This window comes from Piliocolobus tephrosceles, chromosome 8 (assembly GCF_002776525.5).
Source record: "Piliocolobus tephrosceles isolate RC106 chromosome 8, ASM277652v3, whole genome shotgun sequence".
In the NCBI taxonomy this organism is placed as follows: domain Eukaryota; kingdom Metazoa; phylum Chordata; class Mammalia; order Primates; family Cercopithecidae; genus Piliocolobus; species Piliocolobus tephrosceles.
The window spans coordinates 100,580,773-100,604,778 of record NC_045441.1 but is presented as its reverse complement, the minus strand read 5'-3'; the positions used below and the strand labels follow the sequence as shown (position 1 = coordinate 100,604,778).

The 24,006-nt window shown below is 42.6% G+C and overlaps 1 protein-coding gene across 1 annotated transcript in view; it reads left to right on the top strand.

Annotated features, from left to right (window-relative positions):
* LAMB1 (laminin subunit beta 1) overlaps window positions 1-24,006 on the top strand; it is an 84,407-nt gene that overhangs the window by 21,465 nt on the left and 38,936 nt on the right. The window contains exons 8-14 of the mRNA XM_023183048.2: window positions 443-645; window positions 3,292-3,412; window positions 5,586-5,774; window positions 6,045-6,224; window positions 6,360-6,472; window positions 14,735-14,814; window positions 23,371-23,506. Of these exons, the coding sequence (XP_023038816.1) occupies window positions 443-645; window positions 3,292-3,412; window positions 5,586-5,774; window positions 6,045-6,224; window positions 6,360-6,472; window positions 14,735-14,814; window positions 23,371-23,506 (1,022 nt within the window). The remainder of the gene's footprint in view (window positions 1-442; window positions 646-3,291; window positions 3,413-5,585; window positions 5,775-6,044; window positions 6,225-6,359; window positions 6,473-14,734; window positions 14,815-23,370; window positions 23,507-24,006) is intronic.

Here is a 24,006-nt window from a genome sequence, read left to right as displayed (position 1 = left end):
GGTTTTGAACTTCTGACCTCAGGTGATCCGCCCACCTTGGCCTCCCAAAATACTGGGATTACAGGTGTGAGCCACCATGCCCGGCCTAATTTTTGTATTTTTGTAGAGATGGGGTTTTGCCACGTTGGCCAGGCTGGTCTCGAACTCCTGACCTCAAGTGATCCACCCACCTTGGCTTCCCAGAGTGCTGTGATTACAGGTGTGAGCCACCATTCCCGGCCGACATTCTTATGAAATAGATGAGAGGGCAGCAAGCTTTCCTCTTTCCAGTCATGTTATGTTAGGCTTCATTATTGGAGTCATCTAGATAATGTAAGATGGGGAATTTAAGCTATTTTCATGTATTTTAGCCTTTCTCTAAAAAGAAATGATGCAAAAAAAAAAAAAAACACAAAACTTCTTGCTTGTCTGATCAGACTTTTCATCTTCTTGATGACCTTAGATTTATTAAAAATTACCAACTTGAGAATCAAGTTTGTGAAACTGCATACTTTGGGAGATAACCTTCTGGATTCCAGAATGGAAATCAGAGAAAAGTATTATTATGCAGTTTATGATATGGTGGTTCGAGGAAATTGCTTCTGCTATGGTCATGCCAGCGAATGTGCCCCTGTGGATGGATTCAATGAAGAAGTGGAAGGAATGGTAAGTAAGCCCTCTGTGCACCTTTCTCCTTTATATGGCTGGTTCTAAAATGCAAAGTCAAGCTAGTCTTACCTTAAGCCTTTTACATTTTCCCGGGGATTTACTTTTACAGAGTTACATTTAGCCCTTTTTACCATACAGGTAGTTGATTGTTGATTTTCTCTTTGAAGAGTTTCTTGGACACGGAGAATGTACAGACTACTCATTTCATAGGCGATGAATTTTTGGAATTTGTTGCTTCAGGCTATTGCTAAAGTAGATATTTTAGTCAACAAGGATTAAAAAGTTGTCTAAATAACAATTGAGTCTGCCTTTACATTAGGGAAGATTAAAAACCACAATTATGCTAGAAGGCATAAATCGATCTCAACCCAAAGAAACAGATTTTTTTTTTTTTTTTTTTTTTGAGACAGTCTTGTTCTGTCGCTCAGACTGGAGTGCAGTGGTGCAATTTTGGCTCACTGCAACTTCCACCTCCTGGGTTCAAGCAATTCTCGTGCCTCAGCCTCCCAAGAACCTGGAATTACAGGCCCACACTACCACGCTTGGCTAATTTTTGTGTTTTTAGTAGAGATGGGGTTTCACCATGTTGGCTAGGCTGATCTTCAACTCCTGACCTCAAGTGATCTGCACACCTCAGCCTCCCAAAGTTCTGGGATTATAGGCGTCAGCCACCGCGCTGGGCCAAAACTGGAAATTTGTTTTTCTTTCTTTTTTTTTTTTTTTTTTGAGATGGCGTTTTGCTCTTGTTGCCTAGGCTGGAGTGCAATGGTGCAATCTCACCCGCAACCTCCGCCTCCTGGGTTCAAGCAATTCTCCTGCCTCAGCTTCCCAAGTAGCTGGGATTACAGGCATGCGCCACCATGCCTGGCTAATTTTGTATTTTTAGTAGAGACAGGGCTTCTCCATGTTGGTCAGGCTGGTCTCAAACTCCCGACCTCAGGTGATCCACCCGCCTCGGCCTCCCAGAGTGCTGGGATTACAGACGTGAGCCAATGTCCCCTGCCTACAGCTGGAAAATTTTAACCCACACCCATGGGATATCATTTTAGGGATCAAATGGAGTTGGTTTATTTCTCTCTTTTCCTCTTAATTCCATTCTCTTCCCACTTTTATGCCACGTTTGCAACTTACGTACATTTTGAAATTTGGGATTCGGGTGATTTGCCCAATGGATAGATGTGTTTAAAGTATTCTACTGGTATCTCGAAGAATTCTTATAGACCTAGAGGATTTTAAAGCCAGATGGGACTTATGAGATCACCTGCACCAACTATTGGTGATAGAGGAGCCCAAGGATTAAGTAATTTACTAGAGAGCCCTAAGTAAATGAGCAGCAGGTGGGAGCTCAAGCCTCTCCTCACTCTGCCCCAGGGTTCCTTTCACTAAGCTGTGGCCTCCCCGCATGAAGGCTGTGCTTACCTGCTGTTGCCTTTTCAAAGATTGTTAGTCCTTTTCAGAGAAGGTACAGGATTGAGTGTATTCAGCCCTTTAAAAACTTCTGCCTTCCCTTTACTCCAGTTAGAACTTTTGTTGCATAACAAAAGTTGAATTTTTGACAGAGCCTGAAGGGGAGGGAGGTATTTCTCTAATCTTATGGGTCCATCTTTCAGAGACTGCTAGGTAGATTATTCTCCCTTTACAGCATAACAAATCAGCTGTGTAGCTAATGGCCTGTTACTGTTATGGGTCTCACAGCATGTGCTGTTGATTCAGACACAGTAGGGTCTTATGGTATGTGCTTTGGAACTGGTTTTCAGTTTATGTAAAACCACCTGGTAATAACAGGACTTCAGTCTTCTGCTAACTGCATTCCCACCAAGGTGGGTCCAGGAGGGACCCGTCTGTCCTGTTCCTGAATTCCATTTTGTAGAAACTCTTGTGAAGGTGAGATGCCCATATACATGCATATTTAGTGAACCAAAAAGCCATAATTCATTTATCGTTTATATGCCTCAAGGGTGGTAAGTATGCCTTACAGTGACACAGGCAAAATCGTATATCATGGGCCCTTCATCAAGCAAATTAATATATTTCTTTTTCAAGATCTTATATTTCCTTACGTAAAAGGAAAAAATAAATATAAGTGTGACAAATGATTATTTTTTAAAATTTTACTGTCATTCGAAGAAAAATTTAAGTGCTATGCCTGAAGTAAAAGAAACTAAAATAAGCTAGCTAACAAAAACCTTTTAAAGTAAATGGTTATTTGGCTTATTGGTAAATTGTGCAGTAATATAAATTGGTTTCCAGGTAGTATGTATGCATTTAGTTCTACACTATAACTTTTGTAGATTTCTATGACAATAGGTTTGTTTTAAAAAACCTCTTAAGTAACTAGTTTTTTTTTTTTTTTTTTTTTTTTTGATCTTAAGTAACTAATTTTGTTCATCTGGGTTCTTTTCATAGATAATAAAATATTTCTTGTGCATCCACTATGTAATAGGAACATTCTAGAAATGGGGCAGGTAGCCATCAACAAGACAGACAACTCACTGCAGGGAGGGAGAAAATAAAAACAACCCTTCTCTGTGGTGAGCTAGAGATTAGTATGAAAAGGGGTTTTAAACTTTCAATTGATTATGGAGAAATGTGGCTATTCATACATCTCTTCCTTTGCTCTCTCCTGTGTTTATAACTTTCAAGGTTCATGGACACTGCATGTGCAGGCATAACACTAAGGGCTTAAATTGTGAACTCTGCATGGATTTCTACCATGATTTACCTTGGAGACCTGCTGAAGGCCGAAACAGCAATGCCTGTAAAAGTAAGTCTCTGATGAAGGAACATTTTTTTTTTCTTTTTTCTTTTTTCTTTAAGATGGAGTCTCTCTCTCTCTCTCGCCCTGGCTGGAGTGCAGTGGTGCTATCTCCGCTCACTGCAAGCTCCCCCTTCCGGGTTCATGCCATTTTCCTGCCTTAGCCTCCCAAGTAGCTAGGACTATAGGTGTGAAGGGACATTTTAAATCTATTCAGGCTCTAGTATCCATTTCCCAATTAAAGGTACTGTAACAGTATACTGTTTTGCAGAGGGAAGAAAAGTTACTGTCTTTTTTCTAGCTTCACCCTGATACTCCTAGACAACCAACAATATTCATTCAGTTAAATTAATTAATATTTACTGAGCAGCCCCTACGTGTTTGACACTGACCTGAGTAGTTTGGCAGCTACAGTAGAAAACTAAGGTGCTGTCCTTGACATTGTACCTGGTTTTTTTGTTTTTGTTTTTTTTCGTTTGTTTGTTTGTTTGTTTTTGTTGCCTGGGCTGGAGTGCAGTGGCACGGTCGGCTCACTGCAACCTCTGCCTCCCGGGTTCAAACGATTCTTCTGGAGGAGCTGAGATTACAGGTGCACGCCACCATACCCTGCTAATACTTTTTGTATTTTTAATAGAGAAAGGGTTTCATCATGTTGGTCAGGCTGGTCTTGAACTCCTGACCTCAAATGATCCACCACCTCGGCCTCCCAAAATGCTGGGATTACAAGTGTGAGCCACCGCGCCAGGACTTCATTTGTACCTGTTTTTAAGGCAAGATGACCACGAGAGAAAATGAAAGAAAAATATGGCATGGTAGCTGATGAAGGTCTAAGAGATAGGGAGTAGTGTTTTCGACCCTGTTTCTGTGCCAGCCCAGCTGCGACCTCTGGCATACCTCCCTCTATCCATCTCAGGGGTTTTATCTGGGTGGAGGTGTAGCCAGCAACACCACTGCCCCTCCCCACTCCACACACAGTGATTCTGATACATGTCCTCCCCTTGAAGAGCAGCTCTGCCTTTGCGCCCACTGAGAAGGACTATTTGAGAAGTTCAGCAACCAGTGAGAGCTGGAGTGGTCAAGGCTTTGTTTGTAGGTAAAACCCAGATGGCCCTTGATGGATACTTAACTTGGAGAAGGAAGAAAGAAAGGAAGCAAGGGAGGGAAGAAGGGAGGGAAGAGGGGAGAGGAGGGGAGAGGAGGGGAGGGGGAGAGGGGAGGAAGGAGAGGAAAGAAAAGGAAAAGAGAAGAAGGCAGGTGGGAGGGAGTTCAGGTAAGAACAACAACATGAAGCACAAGGTCGCAAGGATGTTCTTGAAACCATCACAGAGTCCATGCTGGGAAAGATTACTCCAAGGTTTAGTTCAGCCAGTGTATTGAGAGCAGTACTCTGTTGGGTACCAAGGATGTGAGTAGATAAGACACAGTCCCTCTTCTGCAGGCTGTTGTGTTGCAGGGGGAGACAGGCAAGATGGGAGGCTGGAGTGCAGAGCCCCAGGAGGGCCAGGCTGAGTCAAGCTTCCCTGTGCAAAGACAAGAATGAGATTGTTAAACCCGAAAGCAAGATGATTAAAGCTGGGTGGTGCCAAGATGACTCCCGAATGGGCTCACAGAGGGAAGCGCTGCACCCAGGGAGGCCAGCTAGCTGGCTGTTAAACAGACCTTCCTTCTTACTGTGTTCTGGCCTGGTGTGGTGGTGGGAATATGGGAATATGGAGGAGGGACTTCATCCTCAGGCCTCATGGTCCTCGAAGCAGGGAGCCCGTGGACAGGCTTTCCTACCAGCATATCATCTGGAAGGTCCCTTGCTGCAGTGTCCTTCCATCCAGTCCCACCCGGAGTGGACCAGAATGCGCCCTCAGCGGGACAGCAGCCCTCCTCTGTCATACGCTTCCAAAGGGACGTGCCCTTAGAGGTTTACATTTTTCATAGCCCATTCTCTTCCACAGAGGTCAGATAACTGTTTATTTTATAAAGCTCACATTTTTGAGGTTTCTCATCTACTTTAGGGTTTAAACAGTGTCATCGGTGGATGCGTCCTTTTTCCCCAGGAGTCCTGCTTGTTGACTGCCATTTTGTCTGAACTTAGTCCCTGGTTTCCTAAATGATCTTCCTTCCTGCTACCCCCATCCTCCATTGGTCCATAGATTTAAAAGGCTTTTCTTGATGTTGCTCTGTCACGCAGAATGTAACTGCAATGAACATTCCAGCTCATGTCACTTTGACATGGCTGTTTACCTGGCCACGGGGAACGTCAGCGGAGGCGTGTGTGATGACTGTCAGCACAACACGATGGGGCGCAACTGTGAGCAGTGCAAGCCGTTTTACTACCAGCACCCAGAGAGGGACATCCGAGATCCTAATTTCTGTGAACGTATGTTGGGAAATGTCACTATGTGGGACCTACTTCAGATTGCCTTCCAAATTGAATAGTCTGTAGTCTCAGAGCTCACAGTATGAGCAGCAAAACCAGCATTGTTTTTGTAGTTGTAGTCGAAGATGCTGGGAGTGGAATTTACTTGGTAGTTGTGCTGCTTTTAGTCGACTTTTGTGAGGTTTAGAGGTTTGAAGGGAATATATGTATTTATACAAAGATACATTGAGTTTCCTTCTGATTTTAACCTGGTGTTTGCATTCTTCTCAGGATGTACATGTGACCCAGCTGGCTCTCAAAATGAGGGAATTTGTGACAGCTATACTGATTTTTCTACTGGTCTCATTGCTGGCCAGTGTCGGTGTAAATTACATGTGGAAGGAGAACATTGTGATGTTTGCAAAGAAGGCTTCTATGATTTAAGTGGTGAAGATCCATTTGGTTGTAAATGTAAGTCTCTTTGCTAAAAAGTTTGGGAGTTTTCTTGTCTTTGGGATTCCCATTTTACTTTGTAATTCTAAAGCCAGATTATTATTTGAAACTCACATGGTCTGTGTTTCTCCACGTCATTTTGTTTTAATACAGCTTGTGCTTGTAGTCCTCTGGGAACGATTCCTGGAGGGAATCCTTGTGATTCCGAGACAGGTCACTGCTACTGCAAGCGTCTGGTGACAGGACAGCATTGTGACCAGTGCCTGGTAAGTAAATCCTCATTAATGGGATGAGTAGTTTGTGACAATGACATGTTTTATTTTTTATTTTTATTTTTAATGTACTTTAACTTCTAGGGTACATGTATACAACATGCAGGTTTGTTACATAGGTATACATGTGCCATGTTGGTGTGCTGCACCCATTAACTCGTCATTTACATTAGGTATTTCTCCTAATGCTATCCCTCCCACCGCCCCCCACCCCACAACAGACCCCAGTGTGTGATGTTCCCCACCCTGTGTCCAAGTGTTCTCATTGTTCAATTCCCACCTAGGAGTGAGAACGTGCAGTGTTTGGTTTTCTGTCCTTGGGATAGTTTGCTCAGAATGATGGTTTCCAGCTTCATTCATGTCCCTACAAAGGACATGAACTCATCTTTTTTTATGGCTGCATAGAATTCCATGGTGTATATGTGCCACATTTTCTTAATCCAGTCTGTCATTGATGGACATTTGGTTTGGCTCCAAGTCTTTGCTATTGTGAATAGTGCCACAATAAACATACATGTGCATGTGTCTTTATAGCAGCATGATTTATAATCCTTTGGGTATATACCCAGTAATGGGATGGCTGGGTCAAATGGTATTTCTAGTTCTAGATCCTTGAGGTATCACCACATTGTCTTCCACAATGGTTGAACTAATTTACACTCCCACCAACAGTGTAAAAGTGCTATTTCTCCACATCCTCTCCAGCACCTGTTGGTTCCTGACTTTTTAATGATCGCCATTCTAACTGGTGTGACATGGTATCTCATTGAGGTTTTGATTTGCATTTTTCTGATGGCCAGTGATGATGAGCATTTTTTCATGTGTCTGTTGGCTGCATAAATGTCTTCTTTTGAGATGTGTCTGTTCGTGTCTTTTTCCCACTTTTTGATGGGGTTGTTAGATTTTTTTCTTGTAAATTTGTTTGTTTTTTGTAGATTCTGGATATTAGCCCTTTGTCAGATGGGTAGATTGCAAAAATTTTCTGCCATTCTGTGGGTTGCCTGTTCACTCTGATGGTAGTTTCTTTTGCTGTGCAGAATCTCTTTAGTTTAATTAGATCCCATTTGCCAATTTTGGCTTTTGTTGCCATTGCTTTTGGTGTTTTAGTCATGAAGTCCTTGCCCATGCCTATATCCTGAGTGGTATTGCCTAGGTTTTCTTCCAGGGTTTTTATGGATTTAGGTCTTACATTTAAGTCTTTAATCCATCTCGAATTAATTTTTATATAAGGTGTAAGGAAGGGATCCAGTTTCAGCTTTCTACATGTGGCTAGCCAGTTTTCCTAGCACCATTTATTAAATAGGGAATCCTTTCCCCATTTCTTGTTTTTGTCAGGTTTGTCAAAGATCAGATGGTTGTAGATGTGTGGTATTTCTGAGGGCTCTGTTCTGTTCCATTGGTCTATATTTCTGTTTTGGTACCAGTATCATGCTGTTTTGGTTACTGTAGCCTTGTAGTGTAGTTTGAAGTCAGGCAGCATGATGCCTCCAGCTTTGTTCTTTTGGCTTAGGATTGTCTTGGCAATGCGGGCTCTTTTTTGGTTCCATATGAACTTTAAAGTAGTTTTTTCCAATTCTGTGAAGAAAGTCATTGGTGGCTTGATGGGGACGGCATTGAATCTGTAAATTACCTTGGGCATGGAATGTTCTTCCATTTGTTTGTGTCCTCTTTTATTTTGTTGAGCAGTGGTTTGTAGTTCTCCTTGAAGAGGTCCTTCACATTCCTTGTAAGTTGGATTCCTAGGTATTTTATTCTCTTTGAAGCAATAGTGAATGGGAGTTCACTCACGATTTGGCCTCTGTTTGTCTGTTACTGGTGTATAGGAATGTTTGTGATTTTTGCACATTGAGATTTTTGTATACTGAGACTTTGCTGAAGTTGCTTATCAGCTTAAGGAGATTTTGGGCTGGGACGATGGGGTTTTCTAAATATACAATCATGTCACCTGCAAACAGGGACAATTTGACTTCTTCTTTTCCTAATTGAATACCTTTTATTTCTTTCTCCTGCCTGATTGCCCTAGCCAGAACTTCCAACACTGCATTGAATAGGAGTGATGAGAGAGGGCATCCCTGTCTTGTGCCAGTTTTCAAAGGGAATGCTTCCAGTTTTTGCTCATTCAGTATGATATTGGCTCTGGGTTTCATAAATCGCTCTTATTATTTTGAGAAACATATCATCAATATCTAGTTTATTGAGAGTTTTTAGCATGACGGGCTGTTGAATTTTGTCAAAGGCCTTTTCTGCATCTATTGAGATAATCATGTGGTTTTTGTCTTTGGTTCTGTTTATATGCTGGATTACGTTTATTGATTTGCTTTTTGATGTGTTGAATTCAGTTTGCCAGTATTTTATTGAGGATTCTCGCATCAATGTTCATCAGGGATATTGGTCTAAAATTCTCTTTTTTTGTTGTGTCTCTGCCAGGCTTTTGTATCAGGATGATGCTGGACTCATAAAATGAGTTAGGGAGGATTCCCTCTTTTTCTCTTGATTGGAATAGTTTCAGAAGGAGTGGTACCAGCTCCTCTTTGTACCTCTGGTAGAATTCAGCTGTGAATCCATCTGGTCCTGGATTTTTTGGTTGGTAGTCTATTAATCATTGCCTCACTTTCAGAACCTGTTATTGGTCTATTCAGGGATTCAACTCCTTCCTGGTTTAGTCTTGGGAGAATGTAAGTGTCCAGGAAATTATCCATTTCTTCTAGATTTTCTAGTTTATTTGTGTAGAGGTGTTTATAGTATTCTCTGATGGTAGTTTGTATTTCTGTGAGGTCGGTGCTGATATCCCCTTTATCATTTTTTATTGCATCTATTTCATTCTTCTCTCTTTTCTTCTTTATTAGTCTTGCTAGCAGTCTATCAATTTTGTTGATCTTTTCAAAAAACCAGCTCCTGGATTCATTGATTTTTTGAAGGGTTTTTTGGTGTCTCTGTCTTCTTCAGTTCTGCTCTGATGATCTTAGTTGTTTCTTGCCTTCTGCTAGCTTTTGAATGTGTTTGCTCTTGCTTCTCTAGTTCTTTTAATTGTGATGTTTGGGTGTCGATTTTAGATCTTTCCTGCTTTCTTTTGTGGGCATTTAGTGTTATAAGTTTCCCTCTACACGCTGCTTTACATGTGTCCCAGAGATTCTGGTATGTTCTGTCTTTGTTCTCATTGGTTTCAAAGAACGTCTTTATTTCTGCCTTCATTTGGTTATTTACCTAGTAGTCATTCAGGAGCAGGTTGTTCAGTTTCCAAGTAGTAGTGCAGTTTTGAATGAGTTTCTTAATCCTGAGTTCTAATCTGATTGCACTGTGGTCTGAGAGACAGTTTGTTATAATTTCTGTTGTTTTACATTTGCTGAGGAGTGCTTTACTTCCAACTATGTGGTCAGTTTTGGAATAAGTGCGATGTGGTGCTGAGAAGAATGTATATTCTGTTGATTGGGATGGAGAGTTCTGTAGATGCCTATTAGGTCTGCTTGGTGCAGAGCTGAGTTCAAGTCCTGGATATCCTTGTTAACTTTGTCTCCTTGATCTGTCTGATATTGACAGTGGGGTGTTAAGGTCTCCCACTATTATTGTGTGGGAGTCTAAGTCTCATTGTAGGTCTCTAAGGACTTGCTTTATGAATCTGGGTGCTCCTGTATTAGGTGCATATATATTTATCATAGTTAGCTTTTCTTGGTGAAATGATCCCTTTACCATTATATAATGGCCTTCTTTGTCTCTTTTGATCTTTGTTAGTTTAAAGTCTGTTTTATCAGAGACTAGGATTGCAACCCCGCTTTTTTTTTTTTTTTTTTTCCATTTGCCTGGTAGATCTTTCTCCATCCCTTTATTTTGAACCTATGTGTATCTCTGCACATGAGATGGGTCTCCTGAATACAGCACACTGATGGGTCCTGACTTTATCCACTTTGCCAGTCTGTGTCTTTTAATTGGAGCATTTAGCCCATTTACACTTAAGGTTAATATTGTTATGTGTGAATTTGATAACATTATGATGTTAGCTGGTTATTTTGCTCATTAGTTGATGCAGTTTCTTCCTAGCATCAATGGCCTTTACAATTTGGCATGTTTTCTCAGTGGCTGGTACCGGTTGTTCCTTTCCATGTTTAGTGCCTCCTTCAGGAGCTCTTGTAAGGCAGGCCTAGTGGTGATATAATCCCTCAGCATTTGCTTGTCTATAAAGGATTTTATTTCTCCTTCACCTATGAAGCTTAGTTTGGCTGGATATGAAATTCTGGGTTGAAAATTCTTTTCTTTAAGAATGCTGATGGCCGGGCGCGGTGGCTCAAGCCTGTAATCCCAGCACTTTGAGAGGCCGAGACGGGCAGATCACGAGGTCAGGAGATCGAGACCATCCTGGCTAACACTGTGAAACCCCGTCTCTACTAAAAAATACAAAAAACTAGCCAGGCAACGTGGCGGGTGCCTGTAGTCCCAGCTACTCGGGAGGCTGAGGCAGGAGAATGGTGTGAACCCGGGAGGCGGAGCGTTCAGTGAGCTGAGATCCGGCCACTGCACTCCAGCCCGGGTGACAGAGTGAGACTCTGTCTCAAAAAAAAAAAAAAAAAAATGTTGAATATTGGCCCCCACTCTCTTCTGGCTTGTAGAGTTTCTGCCGAGAGATCTGCTGTTAGTCTGATGGGCTTCCCTTTGTGGGTAACCCGACCTTTCTCTCTGGCTGCCCTGAACATTTTTTCCTTCATTTCAACTTTGGTGATTCTGACAATTATGTGTCTTGGAGTTGCTCTTCTCGAGGTATATCTCTGTGGTGTTGTCTGTATTTCCTGAATTTGAATGTTGGCCTGCCTTACTAGGTTGGGGAAGTTCTCCTGGATAATATCCTGAAGCGTGTTTTCCAACTTGGTTCCATTCTCCCCATCACTTTCAGGTACACCAGTCAGATGTAGATTTGGTCTTTTCACATAGTCCCATATTTCTTGGAGGCTTTGTTCATTTCCTTTTACTCTTCTTCCTCATTTGATCGCTTCATTTCATTCATTTGATCTTCAGTCACTGATATCCTTTCTTCCACTTGATCGAATCAGCTGCTGAAGCTTGTGCATGCGTCACGTAGTTCTCGTGCCATGGTTTTCAGCTCCATCACATCATTTAAGGTCTTCTCTGCGCTGTTTATTCTAGTTAACCATTCATCTAATCTTTTCTCAAGGTTTTTAGCTTCTTTGTGATGGGTTCAAACATCCTCCTTTAGCTCGGAGAAGTTTGTTATTACTGACCTTCTGAGGCCTACTTCTGTCAACTCGTCAAAGTCATTCTCTGTCCAGCTTTGTTCCGTTGCTGGCGAGGAGCTGCGTTCCTTTAGAGGAGAAGAGGCACTCTGATTTTTAGAATTTTCAGCTTTTCTGCTCTGGTTTCTCCCCATTTTTGTGGTTTTATCTACCTTTGGTCTTTGATGATGGTGACTTACCGATGAGGTTTTGGTGTGAATGTCCTTTCTGTTCATTAGTTTTCCTTTTAACAGTCAGGACCCTCAGCTGCAGGTCTGCTGGAGTTTGCTGGAGGTCCACTCCAGACCCTCTTTGCCTGGGTATCACCAGCAGAGGCTGCAGAACAGCAAATGTTGCTGCCTGAAGCTTTCTCTGGAAGCTTTGTCTCAGAGGGGCACCCGGCTGTGTGAGGTGTCAGTCAGACCCTACTGGGAGGTGTCTCCCAGTTAGGCTACTCGGGGGTCAGGGACCTACTTGAGGAGACAGTCTGTCCATTCTCAGATCTCAAACTCCATGCTGGGAGAACCACTATTCTCTTCAAAGCTGTCAGACAAGGACGTTTAAGTCTGCAGATTTCTGCTGCCTTTTGTTCAGCTATGCCCTGCCCCCAGAGGTGGAGTCTACAGAGGCAGGCAGACCTCTTTGAGCTGCCGTGGGCTTTGCTTACCTACTCAAGCCTCAGCAATGGTGGACGCCCCTCCCCCAGCCTTGCTGCCGCCTTGCAGTTCTATCTCAGACTGATGTGCTAGCAGTGAGCAAGGCTCCATGGGCGTGGGACCCTCCAAGCCAGGCGCCGGATATAATCTCCTGGTGTGCCGTTTGCTAAGACCATTGGAAAAGCACAGTATTAGGGTGGGAGTGTCCAGATTTTCCAGGTACCATCTGTCATGGCTTCCCTTGGCTAGGAAAGGGAATTCCCCAACCCCTTGTGCTTCCCAGGTGAGAAGATGCCCCGCCCTGCTTCAGCTCATACTCTGTGGGCTGCACCCACTGTTCAACAAGCCCCAGTGAGATGAACCTGGTACCTCAGTTGGAAATGCAGAAATCACCCGTCTTCTGCATTGCTCACTCTGGGAGCTGTAGACTGGAGCTGTTCCTATTTGGCCATCTTGGAACCAGATCTTCAAGGATGACATGTTTTAATAGAGAAGGCTTTTCACCATTGTAGAGTCTACCATCACCCTCACATGTACATGTTAAAAGACATGAGTAGACAATTCACACAATAGGAATTACTAATGGATAATTTGGCAAGATGTTCACCATCGCTGTTAGAAGTGTAAAGTAAAGCCACAATAAAATACCCCGCTTTTATAGACACAATTAACACAAGTTTTTAAAAATGGGAATACTTACTATTAGGACATCATGAGGTACTGGTACTTCTTGGCTGCTGATGGGAATCCACATTGGTTTGTACTTTTGTGAACAGCATTTTGGAGATACGTATCAGTAGCTTATAGAAATGTGCATACCCTTTGACCCAGTAATCCCACTTTATTCTAATGAAATAATCAGAAAATTGGACAAAGATTTATTCACCAGAAGACTCATTGCGTCTTTTATTAATCATAGCAGAAGACTTGGAAACAACAGTGGAAAAATAGTTAAGTAAGTGTGGGGACTTCTATACAATGTAATATTTGGTTGCCACTGAAAATGACAATAACATCAGGAAATGCTCATGCTGCTTGCTATATTTAAAAAAAAAAAAGACACAGGATGTGAATAGTGTCTTGATTATGTAGGAAATAAAATTCATCAAGGAAAACAAAATCTGGAAGGAAATACACCAAAAAGTTCACTGTAATAATTCTGAGTAGGAAAATTATGAGATAAGTTTTTTAAAATCTGCATTTTTAATAACATTGTTATACTTTCTCATTTAGGAAGGATTCACTAGCCCCAAATTATTATGACCATTAAATATGTATATTTATATATAATCCTAATACATTCTTAAAGGAGATTTCTGGAAGTCTAATTTAAATTGATGAGCCTGGTCGAGTGTGGTGGCTCATACTTGTAATCCCAGTGCTTTGGGTAGCCGAAGCAGGGGGAGTGCTTGAGGTCAGGAGTTTGAGACCAGCCTGGGCAACATGGCAAGAGCCCATCTCTAAAATTTTTAAAAATCATAAATAAAATAGGCCAGGCACAGTGGCTCACGCCTGTAATCCCAGCACTTTGGGAGGCTGAGGCAGGTGGATCACTTGTGGTCAGGAGTTCAAGACTAGCCTGGCCAACATGGTGAAACCCCATCTCTACTAAAAAAAAAATACAAAAATTAGCTGGGTGTGGTGGCTCATGCCTGTAATCGCAGCTACTCGGGAGGCTGAAGCAGGAAAATTGCTTGAAACCAGGAGGTAGAGGTTGTAGTGAGCTGGGATCACACAGCTGTACTCCAGCCTGGGCGACAGAGCAAGGCTTGGTCTCAAAAAAATAAAGAAAAAAAGTAAATTGGTGAACCTGTTTTTATATACTCATTTTTGAAGTGCACAGAGCTCCTCTTCCCTATATAGATACTGTTCCATTTCTCTTCATTTCCATCTCTAGTGTTCTAAAGACTTGATTTCCTCAATGCTCAGTTGTGAAAATAGTCGTAGCTGTATGCTATATTTCCACATAAATTCTTGAAGGGCTTTCTGTATGGGATTTATGACAGACTGAACTGAGGGCAAATTTAAAGGCCTGCCAAACACTTGCCATAATTCTCTTACAGCCAGAGTAATTCTAATGAGGAAAATTGGTATCTTTACTGCTTGCTGTCATTAGTTGTCAAATGGAGGTTATCTGTAGGGCAAAGCAGCTAGTCTGTGACCTGGCATGCTCATGTGATTGTGGACAGCTCTCTGACTCCAGTGCCTGCAGCTCAGGTTTCTTCATTTCAGAATACTCCTTCCTTTTGTCGGCTTTCTGCTTTAATGATCAAAATGAGCATTTGATGGAACAGCCGAAACACGCTTTAACTTGCTCCTTACTGAATCTGTTGTATAATTACAGAAACCTACCATTACATGTTTCATGTTCTGTTCTGCAGCCAGAGCACTGGGGCTTAAGTAATGATTTGGATGGATGTCGACCATGTGACTGTGACCTTGGGGGAGCATTAAACAATAGGTAAGTGGAGCTCCACGTATGCTCTTGTCCTCAGCCTTCCAGGAAAGTCGTGACTTCTAGGAATGAGTGACATTCAATTGTTTCTCAAAAAGATATGCAAAATATATTTTTATATGTCTTGATAAATGTGTGTAGGTACCTCTGTGGACTAGATTCCCAGTGATGGAACTGCTAAGTCAAAGTACATATGTATTGTTAATTTTAATAGAGAATGTTAGGTTGGCCGGGCGCGGTGGCTCAAGCCTGTAATCCCAGCACTTTGGGAGGCCGAGACGGGCGGATCACGAGGTCAGGAGTTCGAGACCATCCTGGCTAACACGGTGAAACCCCGTCTCTACTAAAAAATACAAAAAGCTAGCCGGGCGAGGTGGCGGGCGCCTGTAGTCCCAGCTACTCGGGAGGCTGAGGCAGGAGAATGGTGTGAACCCGGGAGGCGGAGCTTGCAGTGAGCTGAGATCCGGCCACTGCACTCCAGCCCGGGCGACAGAGCGAGACTCCGTCTCAAAAAAAAAAAAGAGAATGTTAGGTTGTTCCAGACATATTGAACTAGTCTATTTTCCTATCAGTTACAAAAGTACCTTCTCCCTCATCCCCGGCAACAGTTGTTATCATCAACCATTTTATTTTTCAACAGTCTAAAAACATGGAAAATGGACTCCTGTTTTAATTTGTGTAGAGAATCTTTTCATTTTCTTTTCTTTTTTTTTTTGCAACTTCCAAATCCATTAATGAAAATTACATAAAATAATGTTTAGCTCCTTAAATACGCTAGTATTCCTTGAATAAATGAAGCATAAAGCTCCACCAGAAGCTATCAGAACACACATTTGGCAAGATGTTAAATCTGTGGGAGTTTAACCACCTTCGAGTCAAAGAGAATGTTGGTCCCTGTTCCTGGCTCAGAGTCAGAACATCTGGAACAGATAGTGTAAGTGACTGCTGAGAGAATAGACAGATGTTTCCCTGTGACCTTGAGTCTTCTCAGAGAGAACACTCTGAATTCATTGAGCAAGCTTCATGTGCTCAAAAACGGACTTTCTTTCCCAATTATTTCCCAACACCATAATAGTCTGCTGGGAAGGAATGAGGTTTTCAGCAGCAAGAACATGTTGTGTTTGTCCTCTTTATTTGGGTTTGTTCTGTTCGAGGTCGTGCCATAGACTCAGTACAGCATGTAGCCTCTGAAATCCGGTGTGAATTTCTGTTCTTAGAAAACCTCCAGAGACGAGGAAGCTAGGATAATTCCATAAAAGCAGGGAAGAAGACAGAATGCTGTCTGCTTGTGGAATCACTTTTCTGACTTTCCTTTGTGACTCCCAGAACACATGTTGAATCCTTTAGTAAATGACTCCTCAATTCAAAGCTGTCATCACTCCTAAAGTCCTTCTCGATGAGATGAAAGTGGCATATGCAATTCCTCAAATTATGTCATAAACTCAGGAATGTCCTATGGTTCTTAACCCTAAGTAATTTTTGTTCCTACACTCCCTTCCTCTTTTTCTCTATTCCACACACACACTTCCTGTGTGTCTCCACCCACGCACAGGCCCTAGCCTGCCCTCTAATCTCTCCTGCAAAAATGTATAAAAACCAGAATGTATTCAACAAGAGAGTTTGGGAAGCAAAATTATCTAGTAAAGATTTTTAAAGCAGGTAATCATCTGATCTTTCCAGCATGATTGAAGGGATGCCCTATCTTTGAGAATCATTGGTGGAGGGGAAAAAAAGAACATTTAAAGATGCCTTCTAGTCTGGTGACTCCAGAGTGTTTTATGGTGATCCTTTTCAAAGTTGTTTTCCCTCAAGAGGAATTTTCCCAGGAGCCCCTTAGGCAACTGAAGCACTGATTCTGCTGGGAGATCTGCACACATGCCACTGGGGAAATATTTGCTGGATGATTGGTTTGTTGCAATCACTCATCAAAACCTTTTACCTGATAATATTTCTTTGCTTTGCCTTGGATACGTAGTAGGTACTGAATAAATGCTGATTGAGTAGAAGAATTGAAAAATAAAAGATTTCTAAGATGTTAAAAACTAGATATGTACTCCTTAGGAGAGGCAATTTCTAAATGTGATCCCAGACACTCCTTAGTTACTTTGGTGAGGGACAGAATTAAGCATAAAAATCACTGGAAGGGGTAAAAGCTTTAAGATGTGTGGTACAGTGAGCCGAATGGATTTTTGGTAGTATGACAAAAGTTTAATAATTCATGTCTATTACATTGACAACTAACCTGAACTTTGAAATAACTAAAGAAGTGGCCAGGCACGTTGGCTCATGCCTGTAATCCTAGCACTTTGGGAGGCCGAGGCAGCCAGATCACCTGAGGTCAGGAGTTCAAGACCAGCCGGGCCAACATGGTGAAACCCTGTCTCTACTAAAAAATACAAAAATTAGCCAGGTGTGGTGGCACCTGCCTGTAATCTCAGCTACTCAGGAGACTGAGGCAGGGAAAATCGCCTGAACCTGGAAAACAGAGGTTGCAGTGAGCCGAGATCACACCATTGTACTCCAGCCTGGGCGACAGAGCAAGATTCTATCTCAAAAAAAAAAAAGTAAGACCTAATTAATTTAAATAATGTAACGGAAGCCAAGTTAATGAAGTTTTGCCTAGTAGATTACCTGTTTTAATGAAAAAGAATTGGCAGTGGTTGCTAGGTAAATGCTACTTGTAAATGTTTAATAACATTGAAAAATATAAACATTTTTACAGCATCCTTCAAAATTATTTTAACAATGAAATGTAGAGTTTTCATAGCTGACTTGAAGCCCATCCCCCCCTTTTTTTTTTTTGAGGCAGAGTCTGTCACCTAGACTGGGGTGCAGTGGCGTGATCTCAGCTGACTGCAACCTCCGCCTCCTGGGTTCAAGCAATTTTCCCATCTCAGCCTCCCAAGTAGCTGGGTCTACAGGTGCCAGCTACAACACTCAGCTAATTTTTGTATTTTTAGTAGAGACGGGGTTTCACCATGTTGGTCAGGCTAATCTTGAACTCCTGACCTCAAGTGATCTGCCTGCCTCAACCTCCCAAAGTACTGGGATTATAGGCTTGAGCCACCATCCCTGACTCCACCTCTTTTTTGAACTTACCATGCTGAAGCCCCGAACCCTCCCTTGATGCATTACTTCTGCATCTCTTTTAACATTTATTTTGCTCTTACAGTTGTATTTAAAAGATCTCTTTGGACAGGGATTAATGCCATCTTTGTTTTTACATCTCACTTGGCACCCAGCACGGTGGACCTGGCAGGTGCTCAATAAATAAAGGACTAAAATTTATTGTGCTTCCAGTCCAGAACAGAAGTTAGTAGATATTTTTATCATTGTATTGAATGACTATGGTATAGCTAACCCTTTGTTAATTATAATCATGTACTGCATAATAACATTTCAGTCAAGGATGGACCACACATACAATGGTGGTCCCATAAGATACTGTATTTTAACTGTAGCTTTTCTACCTTTTGATATGGTTGAATACACAAATTCATGCCATTGTGTTACAATTGCCTGTGGTATTCAATACAGTAATATGCTGTACAGGTTTGTACCTTAGGAGCAATAGGTTATGCTATACAGCCTGGGTGTGTAGTAAGCTATATCATCTAGGTTTGTGTAAGTACACTCTATGATGGTCACACAACAACAAAATTGTCTGACAACACATTCTCAGAACATATCCCCATCATTGACACATGACTATACCGTGATAGAACAGGATTATAGAACATAGGTCCTACCGAAAAGGAAGTGTCCTAGTTGGGGGTGGGGAAGAATGCCACCCTGAGAAAATGAATGGTGCTGACTGAACACTGTGGTTGGTTATTATGAATGATGCTTTTTATGCTTTAACATTTTTCTGCCTAATTCCTTAGTAATAGAGAAAGGTTAAAATTCCATTTTCCCTATCATCACCATTTAAATGAAATGGAATTTTTAAATGTTGACAATTTCTATATTTATGATAAATCTGTTTTTTGTTTTTTGTTTTTTTTGAGACGGAGTCTCGCTTGTTGCCCAGGCTGGAGTGCAGTGGCACCATCTCAGCTCACTGCAAGCTCCGCCTCCCGGGTTCATGTCATTCTCCTGCCTCAGGCTCCCAAGTAGCTGGGAGTACAGGCATCTGCCACCACGTAGAGACGGGGTTTCACCGTGTTAGCCAGGATGGTCTCGATCTCCTGATCTCATGATCTGCCTGCCTCAGCCTCCCAAAGTGCTGGGATTACAGGCCTGAGCCACCACACCCGGCCATAAATCTATTTTTTTTAAGAAATAATCTTGGCCTTCACCCACTGAGAAGACATAGGGCCTGTATTAGTTTTCTGTTGCTGCCATAACAAATTACCACAATTTGGTTGTTTGAAACAATGTAAGTTTATTATTTTCCAGTTCTATGTGTCAAATACAGTCTCAGTGGACCAAAATCACCATGTTGGTAGGGCTGCAATGTTTTCTGAAGGCTCTAAAGGAGAATCTGTTTCCAGCTCATTTGGGTTTGTTGGCAGCATTCTGCTCCTTGCAGTCGTAGGCTCAGGTTCCCCTTCTTTTGCTGGCTGTCATCTAAGGGCTATTCTTGGCCTCTAGAGCTACCCACATTCCTCGACTCATGGTTCCCTCTCTCCATCTTAAAAGCCACCACTGGGTCAAATCCTTCTCATGGCACAGCTCTCTGACCCACTTACTTCTCTGCCTGTCTCTCCAACTTTTAAGAATTTATGTGATTAGATTGGGCCCACCCAGATAATCCAATAATCTCTCCATCTCGAGATCCTTCCCTTAATCACATCTGCAAAGTCCCTTTTGCCATGTGAGGTACCATCCCACAGATAACAGGGATGAGGATGTGGACATCTTTGGGGTCCATTATTCTGCCTCACACAGGGCCTTACTTATTTTATGTCCTTATTGTCCCTTACTGATGTAATGAATTGAATCTCTAGTTTACAGAGAAATTTGTAGAGAATACATAAAACTTTAAACGGTACCATTTCTATCAGATGTGATTTTTACTTGAACACAGGAGACAGTAATTACATGTAATAAATCTTTGGTATCACAGTGAAGAAGCTAGGATTTGAGCTTGAGTTTTGAAAGCTGAGATTTGAAAGGTGCAAATGGTAAGCAGGGGAGGGCCTCCTAGTTGGGAGGGAAAAGATGGGTAAAGGCACAGAGATGGGAATGACTGTAGCAAGGTCGAGATCTGGCCTGATCTTGACCATCTCTGCTCACATTCCCCCATCACCCTCTTTGCTCTTGTTATTCCTGTCCTCTCTCTCCCTGTCAAGTCCTCTCCAGGCTTTAGGGACACCTCTTTCATGACGCCTCCCTCAGTCTCCTCAATCAGATGAATCATATCTTCTTCTCCCATAGTGCTTTGCTTGTAACTCTATCAATGCATAGGTCCTTATGGCATTTTGATTTGTTGCATTGGTTAATTTCTTTATTGTTTATCCCCAATTAGACTGTACGTTCTTTAGGACAGGGACTTTTTTTTTTTCTATGTCTCTTTCTGTATATCATTTTGCCAGAAATAATAGACTTACTGAGGAATAAGGATTCATTCAGAACAAAGTTCACAATGGACTAAAATGTGAGGGTACCTGCACTGGGAAGCAAGGCTGCTAGGGCCAATATTTGCTCAGTAAATATTTGCTGAAGAGTATGAGGAGTGTGGCTCATTGGAAAGCAAAGAGTCGGCACCAGAAAGAGAAGCCGTTTTCAGAGGATGGGTTATGGAGGCTGCAGAAAGCCAGGCAGAGGGCATCATAACTTGATATCATAAGAAACAATTGTGGGTGTTCATGAAATAATGCAAGCAGTGCTGTGGGAAGATCGGTTCGCCCATGGTAGACAGGATGGACTAAGCAGAAGAAGGAGAAGAGTTTGAGAGGTCAGTTTAGGAGACTGTTAGAATAATAGGTATGGGGTGATGCCATCCTGGATGGAGGCAGTGGCAATGACAGTGAGACGAAGCTGCTAAGTTGAGAAACATTTTGAAGTAAAACTTGAATATTGGGATAAAGGTAAGAGAAGGTGATGTCTCACCTATACCATGAGAAGACTTTTAAATCTAGTGGCAGAAACAGCAGAGCTGAAGATAAGAAATCAGTGTGGGAGGTGATGATCTGTTTGGGATGAGATGAATTAGAGATGACAGCTGGCCAGTCCATGAAAATGTCCCATTGATGACTGAGAATAGAGAAGCAGAGCACCGCCAGCTGCTGGATCCTGAGAGCTGGAGGGTGAGGGCCATCTGCATAGCAAAGCCAGGAGAATGAGTTCACTGAAGGAGCCAGTCTTGAAATTGGAGCCATGCCTATCTGTGATGACAATTCAAGCCTGTGGACAGAGACTTGTGATTGGCAGGGCTGCTGTTAAGGGAATTCCTTTCACATGATTGGCTCTCATGGAGCCATTCCTTGTTTAGAATTGTGCTGCAGATAGAGGCAACACTGGGAGCCTGCTGGTGCCTTTGTCCTCACCTTCATTTGCTCGTTCTCTAATGGTTGCGCATGAAGGTCTAGTTGTTTTCTTCTTTGGTGGTTCACGTTTTGGATATTTGTTCTCTCAGTAAACATTTGGGGAGGAAATAATTTTCTTTTGTCCATATGATGTAATGTCTGATGCCTGAATTTCTTAAAATAGCTTTTGTTCATGGACTGTGCCAAAAGATGGCTAGGTCCTAATTGGAGCAAGCTTTCCTCTCCTGGGAATTGGCTACGGGACATTCAGAATTCCTATTCCTGGCTGGGCGCAGTGGCTCACGCCTGTAATCCCAACACTTTGGGAAGCTGAGGCGGGTGGATCACGAGGTCAGGAAATCAAGATCAGCCTGGCCAATATGGTAAAACCCAGTCTCTACTAAAAATACAAAAATTAGCTGGGTGTGGTGGCAGGTGCCTATAGTCCCAGCTACTCTGGAGGCTGAGGCGGGAGAATAGCTTGAACCCAAGAGGTGGAGGTTGCAGTGTACTGTGATCGTTCCACTGTACTCTAGCCTGGGCGACAGAGTGAGACCCCATCTAAAAAGCAAAAAAAAAAAAAAAAAAAAAAGAATTCCTATCCTGTAGTATAAAAATATGATGCACAGAAAGAGGACTTCAGCTATGCTGTGGCAGGCCGTTTAGGATTTTATTTTATGTATTTATTTATTTTGAGATGAACTCTTGCTCTGTCACCCAGGCTAGAGTGCAATGGCACGATCTCGGCTCACTGCAACTCCCACCTCCCGAGTTCAAGTGATTCTCTTGTCTCAGTCTCCCAAGTAGCTGAGATTACAGGTGTGTGCCCCTACACCTGGCTAATTTTTTGTATTTTAAGTAGCGACAGGGTTTCACCATGTTGGCCAGGCTGGTCTCAAACTCCTGACCTCAGGTGATCCGCCCGCCTCGGCCTCCCAAAGTGTGGGCTTACAGACGTGAGCCACTGCACACCCAGCCTCGGGACATTTTTAATAAGCCTGTGAGTGCAAAGTCTTCCTGTGAGTTGCAACTTGCCTTAGGTACCTTGTTTAAAACTTTGGGATGAGAAAAAAAGAATCTTGAGAAGGGGTTAAAGTAACAATTCCAAACCACAGCTCATCTTTAAGTGAAGTAAAAATGGATACATGTAATTTGAGTTTTATTTTGTATACAAAATTATGATACTAATAAAGAGGACATAAGCTGAGAACAGAAGTTTCACTCTAGTTGCCCAGGCTAGAGTGCAATGGGGTGATCTCAGTTCACCTCAACCTCCACCTCCCAGTTCAAGCGATTCTCCTGCCTCAGCCTCCCGAGTAGCTGGGATTACGGGCATGTACCACCATGCCTGGCTAATTTTGTATTTTTAGTAGAGACGGGGTTTCTCCATGTTGGTAAGGCTGGTTTTGAACTCCCGACCTCCGGTGATCCGCCTGCCTTGGCCTCCCAAAGTGCTGGGATTACAGGCATGAGCAACCGCGCCCGGCTGCATTTCTTATATTTAGCATAGCATAGCCAATGGAAAGGGGGAAGAGAGACATGAGATGCAGAAGTAAAACTCACAGAATTTGATTCCTAATGGAGGGTGAAGAAAGAATCTGGAGAACTTCTAATTTCTGACTTGGTTGACTCAGCAGGTGGTAGCGCCTTCACCCTGATAGAGACCATGGGAGGGATTGAGGGCTTCGGTTTTAGATCCGTTGGTTCGGGATGCCTCTGGGACAGCCAAGCTGGAGATGTTCTTCAGGGAGCTGGATATTTGAGCCTAAGTCTCAGGAAATAAGCAAAAGATTTAAGATGCCAAAGCAAGAAAGTTTGGGATGTCGAAAACCTCCATGTGATGTGGATGGAGTGTCAGTCAAGAGAGGGCAAGGGAGGTAAAACCGAGAAGACCAGGTTCTCGGCCATGCTTTTGGAGTTTGGGATTAATCCACAGGCACTATTTTTTTCCACATATGTATTTTCTGAAGAAAACAAGAACAGGCTATGTATTTGGCCCTGTGTACTGAGTAATGGCAGCTGTAGAGCTGCTTCTGGCGGGCTGACTCGGGTGACCATGAACTCAGTTGGCCTGGCTCCTCCTCCCTTCCAGTTGCTCTGCAGAGTCAGGCCAGTGCTCATGTCGGCCTCACATGATTGGACGTCAGTGCAATGAAGTGGAACCTGGTTACTACTTTGCCACCCTGGATCACTACCTCTATGAAGCGGAGGAAGCCAACTTGGGGCCCGTGAGTAGGGGAGTGCGTGGCAGGTCGGTAAAGCAGTGTTTTGGGGTGTAGTGGAACATACATGCTTTGTAAAGAGTCCATTTCAGAAGCATTTTTATAGCTTTATCAGTGAGCACAAAATAAGGATCAGGACCATGCCTTCGTGAGAACAGTCATATTTAAAGCTAAGTAAATCTATAACTCACAAATTGGCTTTGGAGCATTCACTGAAAAGGCTTTTGGTTGGTTTAAGAAATTTGTCTTTCCAAGAAACTTTTCTTCTCCCTACTTATGTTCCAAAGTTATCAACCTAACATGGTAAATACTGAGGCAAGGATATTGTTTCATCTATTCATCCCCAAATTTAATGACTTTAAATGTATGCCTGGCTCTTGAGTTGGGGTGGGCTGAAAGAGCTGGAGGCTGGCTGGGCATTTCTCTCCACATGACCTTTCTTTCTTTCTTTTGAGATTGAGTTTCGCTCTTGGAAGGCTGGAGTGCAGTGGCGCCATCTCGGCTCA